Below are 21,808 nucleotides of genomic sequence, written 5' to 3' on the forward strand. Positions count from 1 at the left end.
GGACTAGGTTTTGAGACGTGAGGAGTGGTCTAATATCGAGATTTGAGCATCGATGTTCGGTTTATCACTAGGTTTGGAGGACTAGAGTTTCTAGAATGGGATCAAGTTCAAGGTGCTAAATGTCGATTTAGATCTGACTCAAGTGCCATGGGTATACATCCTAATAATGGATTCAAAGTATTGAGGGTTCAACCTGGGACTACGCTGATAAATTTGTTAATAAAACAACTTCAAGGCTCTTATGGTTAAACCCTATAACCACTTCTGAATCACTTAAGATCATCTTAAGGCCACACCGATGCTTGCAACGGGTTATAGATCTTGGAATTCATTTTTAAACATGGTTAATGAACACATTTGAAACTAAATTAAATAAGGGATTCACTTACTGTCTAGATTAAGATTTTATTGAAAATTATTTTCTAACAAAAGTACTTTAACAAGGAGTGTTCATATGTTTAAAATAAATTATGGGTGAATGAGAAATCGATCTCAAATAACATTTAGTTAATATGTTTTACATACCCAAACCCTTTAATCTCATATTAAAAGAAAACATTATTTTGTTTTAGCTTACATAGCAAAAAGTTAAATAGTTAAAATTATATCCGTAGAGTACAAAGGCTTTTAGAGGGGATAGGTCCTAAGTCAAGTGGGTTTTGGGCTTGAGCCACACACACACTCGCTTTGCTTAACTTGGCATGGGCTCGGGCCGAAGCATATGCTTAGGTTTTCTATAAAAGAGTTAAAGTTGAACCTATAGAGCATCAAAATTTTAGAGAGGCTTTAGGCTAAATGAGCTTTTGGCTTAATCCATACATGCTCGCTCACTCGGTAAGGTATAGACTCAGGTCTGGACCTATGCTAGGGTTTGGACTTACTATAAGGTGCATGAATAAATTATTTGAACAATAAATCTATCTAAATAGTTTATTTTCAAAGGAAAAACTTTTGATTTTTATTGAGATAAATTATCAGGTTTTATTTTTTTTTTATAGCAGGGAAAGCAACAATAATTAATTCTAGTAATTATCAAAATTAATTATTAATCAAATTCGGTTATATAAAAATCAATATAAAAAGAGTTTAATGAGAGATGTTTTGCACACACCAAGTATGTTTAGAATTTCAATCAACTACAAGTAATCTATATTTAGATTGTTTTATACTTTGCCAAGTTTACAAAACTTATAGAATCAAAGTTATTTTTCCTTTCATATTCATGTTCATGCAAATTACAATTAGTTAAACCAAACATTGTGATAAAAAAAAAAAAACAATGGAATTGTGCGGTTCGATGATCATGAGAAGAGACTACCCATACATAACATACTCTGATAATATGAGCATCAATTATGTTAACTTAAGACAAAACAAGGAAATTAATATTGATTCGGAACTGTGAATGATTGTTCACAAATGTTTTCTGAGGATTGACAAGACTGTTTTATTTTCTATGTAAGAAAACAATAAAGAGTGATTAATCAACGGTCAATCTTGCAAATCCCACTAATTTCGCTACAAAGCAAAATCTTGGCAATCAATGGTGGCTTGCTCAATGCTCACGACAATCTTTGTCGAATTTGAGAAGCTTAAAAGGTAGCGAAAAAAGCATGGAATGAAGAGAAATATTTGCCAATTAAAGGCAGGAAAACTCCAAAGGCTCCAATTATATGTTATGTCCACTTCATGTGATTAGCATAAAACCATGCATTTTATCCCATTGTGCCGCGAAGGTCCAACCATTGATCAATCATTGTAGCTATTTTCAAATTAATTAGGAAAAAAGTTGGATTTTTTTTCTTTTCCCTTTTGGAGAAAGGTAAAGCTTTGTTTAGCCTTATTATACTTGTATTTTTATTTTTTTATTATGATTTCTAAAAGTATTAGTGTTTAATAAAACTTTATTAAAAAAAATCACACTTTCACTCTTTATATAAATAGTTAAGCAATTTTTTTTTTTGAACTTTTTTTTCTTTCAATTGAGTTTTTCTCATGCCTAATTAGATAGAATTAGGCTTGAAATTATGATATATACACTAAATTAAAAGATAAATAACTGAAATGTAAAACACTAAGAAAAAATATGACCACATCATCAAAAAAATTTATTTCATCCAAAAGTTTATTTAATTTAATTCTCGGTCCTTCGTTTTGAGAGAGGAGAGAGGAGAAAGAAAGTTGTCTGAAAACGAAAAGGAGATAGAAAGTTATTAGTTAGATCGTTTTTCAAAGAAAAAATCCGTTGTTTCTAGTGTTAATGAGTTTTTTTCGATGATGAAAGTTCGATGGTGGTGAATTTTTCTCTAACAATCCTTAAAAAGGAAATCATCTTAGTTTAGAGATTTTTCATTTTGATGATTTTTATTTTATAAGTGTTTTAGGATTATTATGTGGTTTGAAGAGGTTTTTTTGGATGTTTTAGAGGTGTTTTAAGGTGAAAATGACTTGAAAAATAAATTTTCTACCCAAAAAACCCTTACACCTGTTTTTTTAGCCACTATAGTGGTGGCTGGAATCTGGGTCTATAACTCAGCATGCAATACATTGTTTATTACTTTTTTAAAATAAAAATAAAATAAAAGTCATCCACCCCTTCAAAAGGAAAAAAAAATGTATGGCCTAAGCACGGGGCCTACCTCAATCCCAAGTGTTTAGGCTTTTTTATGACTTAGGCACGCCGAGTCATTCAGACCCGCGTGCCTAACCTAGTTTTTTTTTTAATTTTATTATTTGATATTTAATTGATTTTAAATTAATTTTTATATTTTATTAATATTTATTTAAATAAAAAAATATTATTGAATTCAGTAAAGTCCATAACTCAAGTCATAGTTTTGACGAGTTATACACGGTTGACCTGAGTCATTCTAGTATATCCCATCTTAATGTTTTTTAAAAAATATCATATTGAGATTTTTTTTTGTAAAATCAAATCATGATTTTACCAATAGTCCCGACTGCATTTGGACCCTTGCACCTAAATTTTTTTTTTAATCTTTTTGGTCATTTGTTTTTTTCTTTTGATTTTTTTTCCACCTTTACATATAAAATTGACTAAGTCACATTAATATAATTTTCACACGATTTAATTTAAAATTTAAATTAGGTAAGAAATGAAGTTGAAAATTTTTCAAGTTTAATCTACTAAACTGAGTTGAATGAGAATGTCAAATAACACCACATCACTTGAATATTTTATTTATATTCTATAAATTAAGCTTTAACGGGCAGCTTAGTACTCTAGTCATCTAGTTAGGAGGTATTTGGTATTGTGATCGCCGTTGTTTTTCAAAGTATTTTTTTTTTAAATACATCAAAATAATATTTTTTATTTTTAAAAAGTTATTTTTAATATCAACACATCAAAATGATCTGAAAATTAAAAAAAAATTAATTTTAAATAAATAAAAAATTTTAAATTTTTTCAAAAATATTTTCGAAACAATGCACCCTGATCTTCTATTTCTCCTGTAGAGCCCTAATGTTTTACCCGGCTAGATCTTAAACAACCATGTTCAAACTAATGTGTTTATAAAAGAATTATTTTTTTTTTAATTATACTCGGATAAAGAATAAATGGGCACCTTGAGCATTACAAATTTATTAGAAGTCTGGTAGATAACGCTGTCCAAGTAAAGTCAACTGCACAGTTTGATGGTATTCATGGAATTACTGTTCACAGCTTCAGCCTGCTTGAAGGCGCAGTCTAAGTTTGAAACTTGCAGTTAGAATGGAACCACAAAAACTACAGAAAACAAACTTTCTCTCTCCCCACTTATTCACAAAACCAATGGCTTTTCTTTTTATGCAGTTTCCAAGAGCCTGTCCTCTAGTGGTTTTTGTAATTCCATTTTATGCAGATCTTGTTGACAGACATGTGAAGGGCAATGGCTTTTCTTTTGGGTCCAATGGGTGCATGTGGCTCTATATATATCGCCCCTTTTAACTCAGTAGTTACGTCCTTTCCTCTCTAGCAAGGCTAGTTTTTATACTTCTACCATATAAACCAATATATAGTGTGCCCCAATCATTTCTCGAAAACACCAACAACCCATCATAAAGAATTCTCCCCATCCACAAATTGTTGTATTTTTAAATGGAACTTCTGATAATACAGACATTCATGCCTTGATTCTTGAAAGAATTGCGTTCCAAGTCTTTTTTGAGTCAAGTAGTTGGCTCAGTTAAAAGTTTTCAGTTAAAATATTGTTCTTCATTTAATTTCCTGTGAAGTGCTTTTATTACCTGTGGTTATAGAGAGTAGGGTCCCTTTGCTAGTAGGGTCTTTGCATTTTGCATATAGTTTAAACTTTAAAGGCCTATATATATGTGTGTACATTCCTCCTGGCAAGCTCAAATTAGAGCATTTCGATAACACTAGCAGCTCTTTCCGAGGCGGGCTTGGAGCTGTTTTTCTTCCTTGGAAGCATCAATGGCAGTTCTCTTGATGGTTCTTGTGGCAGTTCTCTTTTTGTTCTGTATCTCCTCTGCTTTGTTGAGGTTGAACGAGGTGAGATATAGGAAGAAAGGGTTGCCTCCAGGTACTATGGGATGGCCAGTCTTTGGAGAGACCACTGAGTTTCTAAAGCAAGGTCCAAACTTCATGAAGAATCAGAGAGCAAGGTGATTGTTTGCATGAATCTTAATTCATTATGTTGATGGTGTTATTGTGTGTTTTTTCTCTGCTTGTGTTCTAGCCAGTATTATATCTGATGCATGCTCGCAGATTGGAAGGAGTTGTGTTCCTAGCTCTTGTTCATTCGGTGTGTCAACTGTTGATATATTACTTTCAAGTGAATTCTTGGTTTAAGCTTTTCACCTCATTTATTTGTATCCCTGCTTATTTTCTTGTTTATGGTTAGCTGACAATTGCTTCTAAAGTCATCTTTCTTTTTTTCTCTTTCCATTTCAATCAAAAACAAAAGAAAAAGGACTTGTACCTTCTTTTTCCTTTTGGGTGAGGATTGGTCCCTGCTAACCCACAAAAGATACCCATACAGCTAAGGCCAATCTCTTAATGAAGTTATGGCTGTTAGTTAGAACAGTTGTGTGTGGGTTTTCTTGTAAATTTAACTCAAACGTAACATTCTTGATAAATGGATAGCTTTTATCAGCAGGTAACCTTTGTCTCTTTAAAATTGCAGGTATGGGAGTATTTTCAAATCCCACATTCTGGGGTGTCCTACCATTGTGTCCATGGATCCAGAGCTCAATCGATACATCCTAATGAACGAGGGAAAGGGCCTTGTTCCTGGTTACCCTCAGTCCATGCTGGATATCTTAGGCAATCGCAACATTGCAGCAGTTCATGGCTCCACTCACAAGTACATGAGAGGGGCATTATTATCCCTCATTAGCCCCACCATGATCAGAGAACAACTTTTGCCAACAATTGATGAGTTCATGAGAACCCACCTCAGCTACTGGGATACCAAAATTATTGACATTCAACAAATGACTAAGGAGGTACCTACCATCATGCCATACATCAGAATTTAATGAAGCCCTTCAACTTAAGTTTCCCTGGATTAATAATAATGTACATTCTGCACCATTATTTTATGCAGATGGCACTTCTCTCTGCACTTAAGCAAATTGCTGGCACTGATTCGTGCTCAATATCTCAAGCATTCATGCCTGAGTTTTTCAGGCTGGTTTTAGGCACTTTGTCATTGCCAATTGACCTTCCTGGCACAAATTATCGACAAGGAGTCCAGGTAATTGATTTTCTAAGAACATAGAACATTTCTATGTCTAGTTTTTAGTCAAGTCTTTCTCACTATATCTATTTTCACAATGTCATGCAGGCGAGAAAAAATATTGTACGCATGTTAAGGCAGCTAATAGACGGGAGGAGGGCATCGAAATTATACCACCAGGACATGCTTGGTCGACTTATGAGAACTGAAGAAAACAAATTTAAACTAACAGATGAAGAGATAATTGATCAAATAATCACAATTTTGTACTCTGGCTACGAAACGGTTTCGACCACTTCAATGATGGCAGTCAAGTATCTGCATGATCACCCAAGAGTTCTTCAGGAGCTAAGAGTAAGTCTAGACAACAAACAAAATGATGAAACACTTAACGGTTTCAAGTGTTTGTACATTTTTGTAACATTCCTGTGTTCTTGACTGAATGCTTCATCTCTGTGTAGAAAGAGCATTTCGCAATTAGAGAAAAGAAAAGGCCTGAGGATCCAATCGATTTAAATGACCTTAAATCGATGCGTTTTACTCGTGCCGTGAGTGAAAAAATTTACTTCTCGATTATCTACTGCCTTTATTTTGCTGATAAGTTGCTGAGCTTAATTTGATCATTTATTCTGTTTCATCTCATGCAGGTGATTTTTGAGACCTCAAGATTGGCTACAATAGTAAATGGGGTTTTGAGGAAGACTACTAAAGAAATGGAACTAAATAGTGAGTGTTATTTATTTTATTTTTACTTTTTTATATAGAATAATGTTTCCATCTCGAGTTCGAGTCCAACCCAGACAGAATCTTGAAGTATTAGTCTTGAGCAATAGTATTATAGTTTAGGATACCCTGAAGAACCCAGAAAAATAAATTAAACTCTATTGTTTTTAAGGGCTCAAGAAGCTGTTTTGCAGCTAGCAGCAGCTATGCTTTTAGATCTTTGTTAATATAAAAGATAATCATGAGAATAAGATCATCTCCCTTTGTGGGCCTTGCAACTCTTATGATTTACATGGAATACCTACCAATCCAGCTAGGCCATTCTCTTGGTGACCCAAAATCATGTTTAAATTATTTTTGACAAGAAAGGGAGCTTTTTGTTGAAAGGAATTCTTTTATATAGTAAAATATGTGAAACTAAATCAATCTTTAGCTGATGGGGTTTTTTTCTTTTTCTTTTCTTTATGCTGGTGGGCTTGCTTTAATGTTCATCAAGAAAGAAACATTAGGTTCTAAATTTGCTATTTGCTTGTCATGCTTAATGTGGATAATTTATGGCTACTAATAGCTTTACTCTCTATTGTTTTCAGGATTTGTGATTCCAAAAGGATGGAGAATCTACGTTTACACAAGGGAGATAAACTATGATCCATATTTATATCCTGACCCATTATCCTTTAACCCATGGAGATGGCTGGTGAGTGATTATGAAATTATTATTATTTTTTTGTTTATTTTTCCTTCTTGGACCTGTTTCTGAAACTAAAATAAAAAATCAACAATTTCCTTGAAGGAACGAAACTAATCTGTGTTTGGAAAATGCAGGACAAAAGTTTGGAGTCTCAAAACTATCTCTTCATTTTTGGAGGAGGTACCAGGCAGTGTCCAGGAAAGGAGCTAGGAATAGCTGAGATTTCAACTTTCCTTCATTATTTTGTAACTAGATACAGGTAAATACAGAAACCCACAAATAAAAATCTATCCTTGAGCAACAAAACTGGTCTTAATTTGATGATCTGGCTGCCCTGTTGCTTACCTGCAGATGGGAAGAGGTTGGAGGAGACTCATTAATGAAATTTCCAAGAGTTGAAGCACCAAATGGGCTACACATTAGGGTCTCATCTCACTAACTAATAATAACCTATGCATGTACAGAAGAGAGAGAGATATAGCATATCAGAGCTGATAATGATGTTCTAACATGTTAGAAAGTGAATGACATCGAGCTAGTTTTTCCATTTTTGGCTATATTGTTATCGTGTTCATTTTCCATTTCCTTTTCCTTTCCTTTTCTCCCCTCCCGTCTTCAATCATGTGATGGGATACAAATCATAGAGCTAATCAAGCAATGCCATCATTTTTTCTCAAGCAATAAACAAAAACACATTGCCGCCAAACGACATTATCCAACTATAAAGTTAGATGCTGTATATACTACAGTTGATTCTGAGAAATAAATGGAAGAACACAAGTATATTATTGTCCAGTTAAAATGAGGTAATAAGCTTTTTACAGAAGAAATAGTTTTGTGATCGAAGCAGATCGAAGACCGATAATTCAAATAACATAGCATCTAGCGATTATGGGCTAAAACGATCAAAATTCGAGGGATGCTTGATGGGCTTAGGAAACATCTTGAGCTGATTAGCCATGTTGACACCGCTGGGAGCTTTTCCTATTTACTTCACAGATGAATTAAAATCTTTCTAGTGTTGAAATGCTTGTTTTCTTGTATAAAGATGGATTAAGAATTAATGTTCTAAGTGTTTATAGGACAAAGATTAGGTCTAAAACATAGTATTTAAAAGAGGTATTCACTGTAATTCTTTTACCTGCCACCTTAATAGTATGAAGACCGGAGAAATGAAGAAAAAGTGGAAAACTAGCACCATTAATGTTTGAATCTTGAACATATAGTCCTTGAAATATAACGAAAGCTTCCCATATGTGCTTGCCCAAAGAGATGGAAGCTCTTGCAACTTCTCATATGTGCATGGTGATCTTTTCTCACAAATCTTCTCTTCCCTAATGTGAGTAAAATCCAATCCTCGGATCATATTTGATATGGTTTTAGATGACACTAATGATTGTTTAAGCTCTAACCCAGAAGGTAAACTAGAGGATTTGGTTAAAAATCAAATAGTATTGTGATCAAATCCTTAAAGGGGCGTCCCATCTATTAATATATGAAATTTTTGTCTGGAGGTTTCAAGTTTAATACATTTTGAGATATGAATGTTTTTATCGATATTATTCAGCACTTGCCACGCTGCGGATCGAATCAAATTTTGCTCGGAAAACACCTTCTCCTGTAGGGTTTTTTTTTTTTTAATGCCTTGCGGCTTCTGTCAAAAAGAAGAAAAAAAATGATGGTCTTTGAACAATCCATTTTGATCGTCCATGTGTGAAAGGGCAAGATCTTGGCCCATAAAACAACGGTAAGTCATTCCTTTATATTTTTGGGCTTGAAATGTCTTGAAGTAGTTTAATGGACTTTCTAATTCATTTGACATCTCTCTGCAGTCTGCCCATCTAAAGTCTACTTTGCATAACCATGCATTTTCATTTATTTTGACGAGGTAGAAGCATTTCTTTTCTTATTCTTTTTTATTTTTGATGCTCTAACTATCTATATTGTTGTTATTGTTATACATAACTCATGCTCTTTGTTAAGCTTTAGGTTTTATAATTTTTTTGTAAAAAAAATTAAAAGCTTTGGAGATTTCCATTGATTATAGTACTGAAGCATGGAGGATAATATTTAATTACTCTTGAAATTTGTTTAATAAGTGAACACGAATATTAGGTTGTTAGACTAGTTTTGAAGTATAAGATTAAAATCTTAATTTAGCTTGCTGAAAATGATTTTTCACTTCTCCGCTGCTTTGAAGATAAATGAGAAGTTAACCATCGCGTGAGGAAGAAAAAAGGTATTTGATTAGGTTGTAAAAATTACACTGAATGAATATTATGAGATGAATTATTTCTAGAAATTCTTATATATCATTTACTGACCTCCGTCTTCAAAACCACGTTGGCATCTTCTTTAACAAATCTTCTCCAGGAGGATATGAAACTCTTCTGAAATAAATGCTTGTACAAAGTTCTCTAGGGGTTGATAGGAAACCCTCTGAAAATCAAGTCAGTACTAGAAATATTTGTGTAAAATATGACATTACTGAAGATATTAACGAGTTTTTATGAAGGTAGAAAAAAGATTTCGGGAAAAAGATCTGGATGTGAAGGGGGGAAGCTGATAGTGTGTTTATGTCTTTTTCTTAATTGGTCTCTCTCTCTTCTGTATATTCTTATTTTCTTTTATATTACCTGTTTTGAACTGCCTCATGCAACGTATGAGGGGTAGAAAAGTAATATCATACAATTAAGATAATATTATCTCATCGTTCGTACCATCACATCTAATTAATGTAAGCATGAACTGCTTGTTTGTATTTAATAGGATTATGATGGGCATCATAATTATTAACCCGGACTCAGAGTATGAAAGGCTTAGTGTGGAGTGACCCTTCAGTCACACACTCAACCTAAAGGATGTTGGGTTCAACTCACACCCTGAGCCCGGAAGGAATCGGGTCCAGCTTGTGACTACTCTCAAGAATGGTCTGGGACGGTTGTGCCTTTACCCAACGTGGGGTTGGGCGCGAACGTCCCCTTGCCCAACTGGGGTTAAGCGCAGACGCGTCTAGGCCTAACATGGGGTTGGGTGCGGACGCGTTGAGGCCCAAAATGGATCGGGCGCAGACGCGCCCATGCCCAATGTTCAACATGAGGTTGGTCGCAGTCATGCCCCTACCCAACTTAGATTGGACGCTTAAAAAGATATAATTTCATTTTGAGTTATGACTCTCGTGTGTTGGCTTTTAAATGTGGTTGGTTTATAGAAACCATGACCCATGCCATGGTATTTTGGTATCATGTTAGCATTAAAAGCTGTCTAAAGTAGTTTTTTTGAAGGGGTTTTGTTAGGGTTCTAAGTTTGGCCTAGGATTTCAAAAAAAAAATCATGTAATAAGAATATTTTCATCTAAAATTTCTTTCTTTTTTATATATCTATTTATTTCTTCAAAGTAGATCATAATAAGTAGCTAATAAGATGTCATTAATTACCCTAAAATTTTTCGTGGGGAACAAATGAAAAAAAAATCCCTACCCTAATTTTATAATAACTAGAAAACCTTGAGTGATTTTCCAAAGTTTTAGGTAATTGGCTGATTATGCTAAAGAAAAGATTAAAATCACCATAAAATATTATACCTAAGATAAGTTGTTTCGTGTTTGAATTTTATGATAAAATATACATATAATACTTATATACTAGTTGTTTACCTAAATTGATACGGTAAAGGATTACTAAAATTTAAAGTAGTGATCTAAGACTTAGCCCTGCAACAAAATCTTATCCTTACTCTTAGAACATGAACGTTGAACTCGAGAGGATAGTGAATATTATATTAGAAATTTAATCCATTTACTTTGATGAGTTTGATCATGTCTAAAATAGAACTCACGTTTATTAAATTTATATGAGATCACATTGATCCCAAACTTACTTATATATCAAAAGGAGATACAAAAATAGTTTCACACAAATTAATCTTAGATATAAGATCATTTATCCTTAATGTGATTTTTGAGGAAAAATCTAATTAGAATTTATAATCTTCGGTAAAAAATTGATACCACACGTCATTATGCCAATATATCCAAACAAATTAATGCATATTGATTAAGTCGTACACATATTTAACACAATTCAAAAATAAATAACATGTTAAACTTTATTGAAGATAAATAATAAATTGTGTTAAGGGTTCAAAAATGATGATTGGAAACTGCTGGATTTTGTCCAGACACCGGTGGAACTGAAATGGACAGTGTCAGCGCGTGACAGCATTGCCACGATTGTGGCACGTGGGTCTATACACTGGTTGGAGAGATGGCTAGCTGGATCAGCCTATCAGGTGCTATGCTCTCTCCTCTTCACTTCCACACTGGCAATGCAATCCACAACCATTTAAGAGGGGAGGTCAAGCCATGAAATTGTTGGGCTGGCTTTCCTTCTTATTTTCCCTCTCCACCGTGTTCTCTCTCTCATTTTTCTTTCAGGTGCTACTGCGCCTTCTATTGTTTAGGCTGCTTTAGTGGACGACAAGAGGGGATGTGATTTGGTTTATGGAATCATGGAAAGAGAGGTTATCGTTGATCAATGGCGGTTAAGTTGTGATCGGGTGGAGGAGATGGTGTTTTCAGGTAGAGGAGATGGGAGTTGATGGTTTTGAGCGTAAGAGCAACTAGTAGTTCACTAATCTATTAGTGAGAGTGATTCCAGTAGGAGTAGGCTACGGAATGTGAGGGTTGAGATAGAAAAGACTAAGGCTAAAAATTTCTTTCTTTTTTCTTTAATTTATTTTTAGGGTCAATCAATTTTCTCTTTCTTTTTTTTTTTTTTTAGATTAACGTGGGTGTTCGAGCCAGTTTGTACGCACCTCGACTAATCCCACAGGCCCTGAAGTTAACGAACATATAAGTCTCTAACGACTCTGAGATTTGTGAAACTCGAACTGGTAACCTCTAGAGAGCAAACATAGAGTCACTAGTTGAGCTACACCCCTCATGATTCTTTTTTATCTTTCTTTTATAGGCTTGGTTGTGGTTTTGTTTTCTTTTTAGTAAAAAACGTTTCTCGCGGGTGGGATCTTTGATTGCTTATGTATTTTTCTCTTCCGATCTCTCGTGTATTTTCAACATACTTTATGATAATTTATTCACTCATTTTGATCCCTTGTCTATTTATCCCCTATAATTTCTATCTCTTAATTTCTTAATATCCTCATCTTTTTTATCCCACAATTATGGTTGAAAAGGACTTAAACCCTTATATTTATTTTAGTTTTTCTTTTCATTGATCATCACTTTACTCCTTAATTTTTTTTTATTTTTTCTATTTTATATATTTCTGATTTTTTAAAATATATTGGAAAATAAGGGGTCAAATTCAGCCAAGACAATTGTCCTCTCTTTACAACACTTATGATATAAAGACATTAGAAAATTTATTTTCCTTCAACTTTGTATAATAATTTTGTAAAGAAAAATAACTGGAAAATGAAATTAATCATCTTAGAATTCATCCTATTGAAAATAAAAGGGATCATCTTCGGATCTATATACAACTGAAAATGGAAAGGATCATCTTGAGATCCTCACAAATAAAAATAAAAGGGATCATCATAGGAGTTTTATAAATAAAATTGAAAGGGATCATATTAGGATTCATATAAATAAAAATGAAAGAATCAACTTGAGATCCACCTAAAAAAAATATATAAAAAGATCAACTTGGAATCCATGTAAATAAAAAAAGACAGGATTAATATGGGATCTATCCGATGAAAAATGAAAGGATCACTTAGGATCCATGTAAAAAAAATGAAAATGCTACTTTGATTTAGTTTGACTTACCTAGCTGCGTGATATTTTTCAAGTTGGAAAAGATAAGAAAAAAGGTTGATGTTGTCTTGATTGCGAGGCAGTATTCATGGCAGTGTTCCTCTCTCTCCCACTAACTGCTTGGGTTAGGGTTTTGTAGGATTTTTATGGGAGAAATAAGGAAGTTCTAGGGCTTATGGATTGATGGGATCTCGATTCATAATGTTAAATAATAGTTCTCATTCATTCATTAAAGGAAATGACAAAAGCTTGTCCTACTCTATAACTGACAAAAGAGGATACAAGGCTGTTTTTGCTGGCAAAGTAGAGTTGGGTGGTTTTTTAGAAGAGAATCTGTAAGTATTTGTAATGTAGTAATAACTTGAAATTTAGCTTAGAGTGAAGTAAAAATATCAAGGTACAAGTTGGCATAAGATTTATGTGGTGTGGTGAAGGGGTGATGGAGGAATTAAGACTAAAAAGTGAGCAATTGCATATTTTTTCTTTTGTCTTAGGAGAAGAAGACAATGAATAGTAAAATTATGGTCTTTCTCAATTTGGTCATTTAACCTTTGACACTTTATAATGGAACTCTCAATCAGTCTTAATATTTTGGATTCCTCGTAATTCCACCCTTAGTCTTCTTCAATTGAACCTTTGAGTTTTAGTTCTTTTTACAAAGTGGTCATTGGTTTCAGATTTGTTTTCAATATGGTCCTAAATTGAACTTTATATTTCAAATTTATTTCAATTAAGCCATTGATTGCATCAATTTAGCCTTTTTAGAGTTTTAATTGTGTCTCTAATCTTCTAATTTCTGTGAATTGATTTGAATTAGGCTTCCAAACTTGATTTTTCTTCAATTAGTCATTGATTGAATCCACACAACCCATTATAAGTTTAATTAAGTCCTTAAACTTAATTAATTCTTTTATTTTTTCCTAATTGACTTTCAAACTTAATTTTTCTTCAATTATATCTTTAAATAAGTCAATGAAACCTGTTAGAAGTTTAATTAAATTCTTAGACTTAATTAATTCTTTCAATTTTGGTCATATTTGAATTTCAACCTCGATTTTCTTCCTTTCTTCATCCAATCTTGTCAAAACATTCCAATTGGGCTATTCTTCTAGTATTTCTATCTTTCGCAACTTAAAAGCTTATCTCCTTGTGTTTTAAAAATATTTTTGAATTTTGAATTTCTAATTTTTTAGTATTTTTGTATAAGAAAGAAAAATATACAAATAATTCAGGGGGATATGAAATTAGGGTATGACACTTGAAATTATGAATGTATAAGTATGTAAGAATGCTTGTATGTGTGCATGTGATTGAAACCTCATAGTTATAGGTTTTGAATTCAGAAGTTAGGAACACATTGCAAGGAAAATTAAAAAAATGAGCATAATATATGTATTGAAATGAAAGGTGGGGTGATGTTAAATTCACAAAGAGTGTATGCCTTACTTGACCTAAGAGCCACATATTCCTTTGTATCTTATAAAGTTGTAAATAAATTAAATATATTGATAGGCAAATTGAGTAGAGGATCAGCTTTTAGTACTCCTTTAAAAGAAAACATAGATACTGATGATGTATATGAGGGGTGTATTGTATTGATCAAGGACCATGAATTAAAGGTAAATTTGATACTTTTAAGGATATATAACTATTAGTGTATGAGCAATTGATGGTTCATTAATCAATATGTGAGAATGATTCTGGTAACAGTCGACTAAGAGAGAGAAAAAATAAAAGAGAGGGCAACTAGGTTAGAGAGGTTTTTGGGAGGGAAGGTGGCAACTGAAAAAGAAAAGACCAGGGCTTAAACTTTCTCTCTTTTTTCAAGCATGTTTGGGATTGTTGTAGTGGTGATAGTTTAAAATATTTTTCGCTTAGAAATGTATCAAAATGAAGTTTTTTTATTTTTAAAAAATTATTTTTGATATTATTACATCAAAACGATATGGAAACATAACAAAAATTATTTTAAGTAAAAACAATTTAAAATTTTTGGAAACACGATTTGCACCGCGTTCCCAAACACTTTCTTCGTTGCCTTTTTTTTCCAGGTTAGTTAGTAATAATTTTCTCTCATGTAGGAATTTTATTTTTTAGTTTAACGTAGGTGTCCGGGCCAGCTTGCGCGCACCTCGACTAATCCCACGGGCCCTAAAGTTAACGACCATGTAGGAACTTTGATAACTTGTGTGTGTGTGTGTGTGTTTTTTTTTTTTTCTAATCTCTCGTCTATGATAATATGTTGACTCATTCTAATCCCTTGTCTCATCTCTTTATCTCCTTGTATTTCCATTTCTTAATTTCTTGATCTTCTTATCATTTTTTATCTCACAGTTGACGGCGACTCGAACTCTTATATCTATTTTACCCTTTCTTTTCCTTGATCATCATTTTACTTTCCATTTTTCTTTTATTTTCTTAAAAATATATTCAAAAATAAAAGGTAAAAAACCGGCTACAACAAACCATAAAATTTCAACAAAATTCCATTAAAATGGTGGACCTTTGGTATCATGTCATTATCTAAGCCTACTATTATGGACGTGGGCTAGACCAATCTATAGTCTCTAACTCTCTATGTCCAGTTGAACTTCTCTTTTTAGAACCTTTTTTAAAGTTAGAAACAGCTAAAACTCCACTTCTACACCGCAAACAAATTCATCAAATTTTAATTTTAACGTATAATTAACTGATCAGGTTTTAAGTTTGTTCCTTAAAAGTTATAAGTTTGAGTTTTATAAATTTCAAGACCACTTAGAATTTATATAATTATTAACTTCAGGGCTTGTGGACATCATGTTAATCTAAAAAAAATTCATCAAATTTTGTTATGTGTGAGGATTTTCTCATATTATATAAAATATAAAATTTATTGATTGTCTTTATTTTTTATAATATACACTATTGTAACTTGATTTATCTTTCCCTTTTTAAATATTTTAGAGTGGCACCATAAAGAGCATCAACTCACATAAACTGAGCAGTGCAATATTTCTCATAAAATTTATAATTCCATGAATGGGAGCTTGACCTGTGCAGTTGGAGAATTAATTCGAATTCTCATCCCAAATCTTGAATTGCCATTAATATATTGGGATTTTTATTTATTTTTTAATTTTTTTATCAGACACTGTAACCTGGAATCCACACAAAATGCTCCAATGACAACTATACATGTATATGTACAAAAATATTTTTTTATGTGTTTTATAACAGACTATCTTATTATATATGTATCGAAATGGTGTTTCACATGTCACTTTCGTAAATGCGTTTAGAATTATACACTACTGTCATAATGATCATTTAAAGAAATTAAATTAAATTTAAGATTTCATTTATTTGCTAAAGTAGTTTTCATTTAAAAAGTGATTTTTTTGAAAAATAAATTCCTGAAAAGTGAATTATTTTTTTATATTTGGTAGTATCATAGAAAATTAATTGGAAAATAATTTCTAGTGTTTGATTATGTCATGGAAAATGAGCTGAAAAATAAATTCTTAATATTTTTTTCAAGTTTATTTAAATAATGAGGAACAAATCTTACAAATTAAAAAGTTGAATGAGAATAAAATTGAAAAAAAAAATCTAATTTTATAAATTATCTCAAATAAAATAAATAACAATTAAAGTAATAGAGATCAAATCTAACAGATAACAAAGTTGAAAGATGATAAAATTAAAAAAATTTATAATTTTATAAATTATTTCAAATAAAATAAATAACAATAAAAATAATGAGGATCAAATTTAATAGATAAAAAATTTCAATTAAAAAAATGATAAGAAAAAAATAAATAACAATCATAAAAATAAAGATCAAAGTTGATATAAAAATTAAATTAAATCAAATTCTAAGGAATCAAATTGAAAACAAATATTCAAAACAAAATATATAGCAATAAAAAATTTAAGGATAAAATTTGATATAATCAGCAAATAACATAACATTTTTAAATTTTTCACAACTTTTAAAAAGTATTTTCCGTCCAAAATAAAAAAAAAATTTCCTAGAAACCAAGTCAAATTTTTATTTGACTGGAAAATATTTTTCTTTAATTAATTTTTCTAATAATAAACAAACACAAAAAAATTTAAAAAATATTATTTTCCATAAAACAAACATACCTAAATCCTATAAATAAAGAAGGAAATATTTCAGTTTCTGCTTCTAAAAAATGTTATAAAAAAAAAACCTTCAAGTCACATTAATGATAGAACAACACTGTTCGGCTTTTTTTTTTCCATGCAAGTGGTCACTCCCGCCTCAATTCTATGCATTAGGCAAGATAATTATTCAAACTTCTCCTTGTTATGCTCTTAATTACAATGAATTCTCACAATGTGAAAGTAAAATAAATAAATGTAATGAGAATTTAATTGGAAAGATATTATAAAGACCCTGTTTGATTGTTGTAAAGTGAATTCCATGGAAAATCATTCTTAAAAAAAGGAAAACTTTTTGATATGTTTGATTGTATATTTATATAATGAAAAATGAAATATAAATTATTTACTATATTTGACCATTTCATAAAAAATAGTATTTTTATAGTTATTGACTTTTTTAAAATAATGCTATTCAACATTTTCTCATGTTCGATCGGTACACATTGAAAACAACAATTTTTTCCACGGTATCCTAATTTTATAATAAAATTTATATAATATAATATGTACATATGATTATTGTATAGTTGGTATGGGACACGGTTCTTTTTGGGAATGGTTTACCTTTATATAACTTTTTATTCAATATAATGTATTTTCTAGCATATATATATATATATATATATATATATATGTAGATTACAATTAACATTTATAAAGATAAATTATAATCAATTATTAATGGAACAATATTTAATGGAATTGTAGATAGTTTAATGGAACAATAAAAAATATTTTATATAAGTATTATTTATTTCATGATGTAATAGCAGTAGTTAAATCTACAATATTTAAATTAAAAACCATTAATATTAATATATATATATATATATATATATATATATATTTTAATTATTTTATAACCTCAATTTGAAAAACATTATTTTAACAAAACAGATTAAACTACTTTTTGTTCAACCTCAATTTCAACCATAGTTTTAACAAAACATATATAAATACCAAACCAAACTTAACCAAAAATACTTTTTATAAAACATTTTTTTTTAAATCATAACCACAAAAGGTACCACAATACCAAACCTACTAAAACATTCATAAAAGGTATTCCATTCTGGTCAATGTAGAACCTCTCTTATTTTTCAGAAATTAACTCGGTCTAGTTTTCCTTCACCTGAAAATGGAATTTCTCTTGTTCTAAAGTAGACATGAAATATGAAAATCATCTCAAGGAAAGGGAGATAGATAAAGTAAATAAGCACCATCAAACGCGTAAATTAAACTTTGCTAATGATGAAAGCAACAAAAAGAAAAACCCCGAGTTTCCATACACATGCAACGCAGTTCATCTTTCTAGTGCCACACGATATCCAACTCTCCTCCTCCTCCTCCGGCATTCACTCCTCATCAAAAGCGGCGGTGCTTTTCCCTGTCGGTGCCTGCATGTCTCTCTGCCTTTTCATTTTCCCCCATCCATCTATTCCTTTGTCTGAAAGTTCTTGAAAATATTTATATGATTTTAAATTTTGATATTTATGATTTACGCACGTACCTGATAGAAAGAAAGAATGCTTACAAAGCGATTTGAACCAAACCTATGCCTAATTTGACCGGTACTATAAGATTGATTAGATCTTGACTTTCCATGCCCTGCGAAAGTTAGACTTGTATGTGTATTTTATTTATTTTTGTGTTTTAAAAATATTTTTAAAAAATTTAAATTTTTTTTATTTTTTTTTACTTCAAATTAATATTTTTTTAAAAATATTATTTTGATACATTTCTAAGTGAAAAACACTTTAAAAATCAACCACAACTACATTCCCAAACAAAACCATTATGTAATTTGTATTTTTTTAGAATACCAAGATATTATGCAATTGGTGATTTGTTTTGTGAAAAAAAAAAGATAATAATTTATGAAAATAATCTCTTTGGGAAAGTTAGACTTGTATATTTTCATTATATATATATATAATAGTGTTTGCATTTTTTTTTTTCAAGTGTTAACGATGATGTGAGGAAAGCCCTATTTATTTTTATGTTTTAAAAATATTTTAAAAAAATTTTAATTTTTTTTATTTGCTTCAAATTAATATTTTTTTGGTGTTTTTAAATAATTTTGATACGCTAATATAAAAAATAATTTTTAAAAAATAAAAAAATATTATTTTGATACATTTTTTTAGTGAAAAATACTTTAAAAAACAACCACAACCACACTCCCAAACAAAACCATTCTGGTATTTGTATTTTTGAGAATACCAAGATATTATGCAATTGGTGATTTATTTTGTGAAAAAAGTAAGATAAGATAATAATTTATGAAAATAATCTCTTGCGTGTGATCCGTACTTATGAGTTAATTGTAATTAATAGATATGTATATAAGCTAAAACGGAGTAGAAGACAATTTCAGGTCGCTCATTTTCAAAGCAACTTCACATGCAGTTGACATAATAATGTATTTTTTTTTTCTTTTTTACAAGTTGATTTATTTAGAAAATAGATTTTACAAGCTGGGTTTAATTTTGTTTGTAGCTATGTAACACTCTCACTGAATATATATAATCTACAGTCCAATTTAAATGTTTTTCTTTATCGAAATATATATGTAATTATTCAAGGTACATTCTTGAGAAATAATCTTGTATAATAATAAAAATTTAATTAACTTAACCTTTAAGGTAGATTATCTAAAGTCATTGATGTTACCAGAATATTTTTTTCATCTACATTAATGTGCTTCAGTCGACGACAACTAATTAATGATGGATTAATGACTCTCGAGACAATTTTAAACCGCATTATCAATAATTAGCAAGCCTTTGATTAGGGACTTAATTTTGACTATCTTTAATTAATTAAAAAATGACAAGCACAATGCTCTCTATTGGGAGCTATTTTCAGCTCTAAAAAAACTATTTTTGAAAAAGTTTTAAAAATTTTATTTACTAAATTTTTTTTATGTTTTGGATCATTTTGATGCGTTGCTCTCAAAAATAATTTTTTAAAAATAAAAAAAATATCATTTTAATGTATTTTAAAATGAAAAGCACTTTGAAAAACAACCGCAACCACATTTCCAAACAGGTTTCCACATTGTGTTTTCTTTAAGAATTTAAGAAAGAAAAGGTGGGAAATCAAACGTATGCCAACATTTATCAATCAAAAAACAACTTATTTTTAAGAGTAAGTTTCTGAATTTCTTGGTTCAATTAAGGAAAATAAATGTGGGGGTTTTCCAAAAAAAAAAAAAAACAATTGACAGTCAACATGTATGTTACCTTAAAATTAGTAGGACGAGGAGATGCATGTGCTTTGTTTCGTTACTAAAAGCTCAAGTAAAGTGTATTAATTGATGATTAAGGGAATTCTAAAGCAAGCAACATTTCTTTTCCCCCATTTTTTTTTTTAGGTTTTTTTTTTTTTAACGTGGGTGTCCGGGCCAGCTTGCGCACACCTCGACTAATCCCACGGGCCCTGAAGTTAACGACCATGTAAGCCTCCAGTGGCCATCATATGAGCAACCACAGAGCTCGAACCTGAGACCACAGAGGGAGCAAACCTCTTGATCCCAAGTCTTACCACTAGGCCACCACCTAGATGGTTTCTTTTCTCCATTTTATACCTTCAAGACAATACATTATACTTATTTATTCTTGGAGTTTATTTATTTTGATTTTAAAGACTAATTATAATTTATAAAATAGCAATTCCTGGTCTTGGTGCTTTGTTAGTAGTACAGTTAACATCATGCAACTCATAAAACCAAATCTGAATACCTCAATTACGAAATATTTTTATGCAGCATAACTTATTAAAATATATTAAAATAATATTTTTATTGTGATATTAATATATTAAAACTAAAAGAAAATATTAAAAAAACGTCACTTCAAATATTTTTAAAAAAATTAAAAAACAATAAAAAAAAAATTACAGACCCAGATGACCTTTATGACAGATGTCGGAAGCCAAAACACCCTGACCCATGCCAGACACCAATAGTACCGCCCCAAAAGACTTTAGACCATCGAACACCTCTGGGCCAACACATGTAAGGACCCCACACGGAAATCGTACAAAAAATACGTTTGAAATGTGTGATCCTCCGCCAAATGGAGGGAGGAACCGACAGTCCTCGCAGGAGCATTATGCAGTCAAACGGACTTTAAAATTAGTTATTATTTGTTATTATGTTTTAAAAATATTTAATTTTTTTTAAATTTTTTAATGTTTTTTCTTTATTTTAAATTAATTATTTCAATTTTTCAAAAAAAATTGATGTTGTTTTATAGTTATTTTTTTTAATAAAATGGATGTTTTAATTTTTTAAAAAATAATCAAAATAACATGGTTTTTGAAAAAAAAAATCCAGTCAAAAATAAAATTAAGCTAAATTAGATTTCGAATCTAGTACTAGATTGATCATGAAAAAAACTGATTTTAAATTAATTTTTAATTGATATAAAAAATATTTTTTAAAAAATAAAAAATATATTATTTTAATATATTTATAAATATATAAAAAAATTTTAAAAATTAATCTTCACAGCTTTCTGAAAAGACATCTTTCACTGCTCTTGTTCATCATAAGTACACTCGTGTTGCTACGTGCATGCATCTAAGTGGACGAAGATATTGCATGAGATTACAAGTTGAAAGCGATAGGAGGGCTGAGTTAGTTAATTTATGAAACTTGAAGGACCATTCAATGAATTTTACCCATCAGGTGAACCCTACAACCTCGCCTGTGTTTTTGAACTAGTCCCCGCCCCCCT

The 21,808-nt window shown here is 30.8% G+C and overlaps 1 protein-coding gene across 1 annotated transcript; it reads left to right on the forward strand.

The window, feature by feature from the left end:
• The first annotated feature begins 3,726 nt into the window (after positions 1-3,726).
• On the forward strand, positions 3,727-7,673 carry LOC18107339 (cytochrome P450 85A). Its single transcript, XM_006373328.3, has 9 exons — positions 3,727-4,626; positions 5,148-5,469; positions 5,571-5,720; positions 5,811-6,056; positions 6,164-6,250; positions 6,350-6,428; positions 7,016-7,122; positions 7,251-7,375; positions 7,468-7,673. The coding sequence occupies exons 1-9, from the start codon at positions 4,436-4,438 to the stop codon at positions 7,553-7,555; spliced, it is 1,395 nt and encodes a 464-aa protein (XP_006373390.2). The 5' UTR covers positions 3,727-4,435; the 3' UTR covers positions 7,556-7,673.
• The last annotated feature ends 14,135 nt before the right edge of the window (positions 7,674-21,808 follow it).

The sequence above is a fragment of the Populus trichocarpa genome, chromosome 17 (assembly GCF_000002775.5).
Source record: "Populus trichocarpa isolate Nisqually-1 chromosome 17, P.trichocarpa_v4.1, whole genome shotgun sequence".
Lineage (NCBI taxonomy): Eukaryota > Viridiplantae > Streptophyta > Magnoliopsida > Malpighiales > Salicaceae > Populus > Populus trichocarpa.

Coding starts and splice junctions, on each gene's coding strand:
- LOC18107339 (XM_006373328.3), top strand. CDS start 4,436: ATGGCAGTTCTCTTGATGGTTCTTGTGGCAGTTCTCTTTTTGTTCTGT. Junction 6,057..6,163: donor GAGTTCTTCAGGAGCTAAGA/GTAAGTCTAGAC, acceptor ATCTCTGTGTAG/AAAGAGCATTTCGCAATTAG. Junction 7,376..7,467: donor TATTTTGTAACTAGATACAG/GTAAATACAGAA, acceptor GCTTACCTGCAG/ATGGGAAGAGGTTGGAGGAG.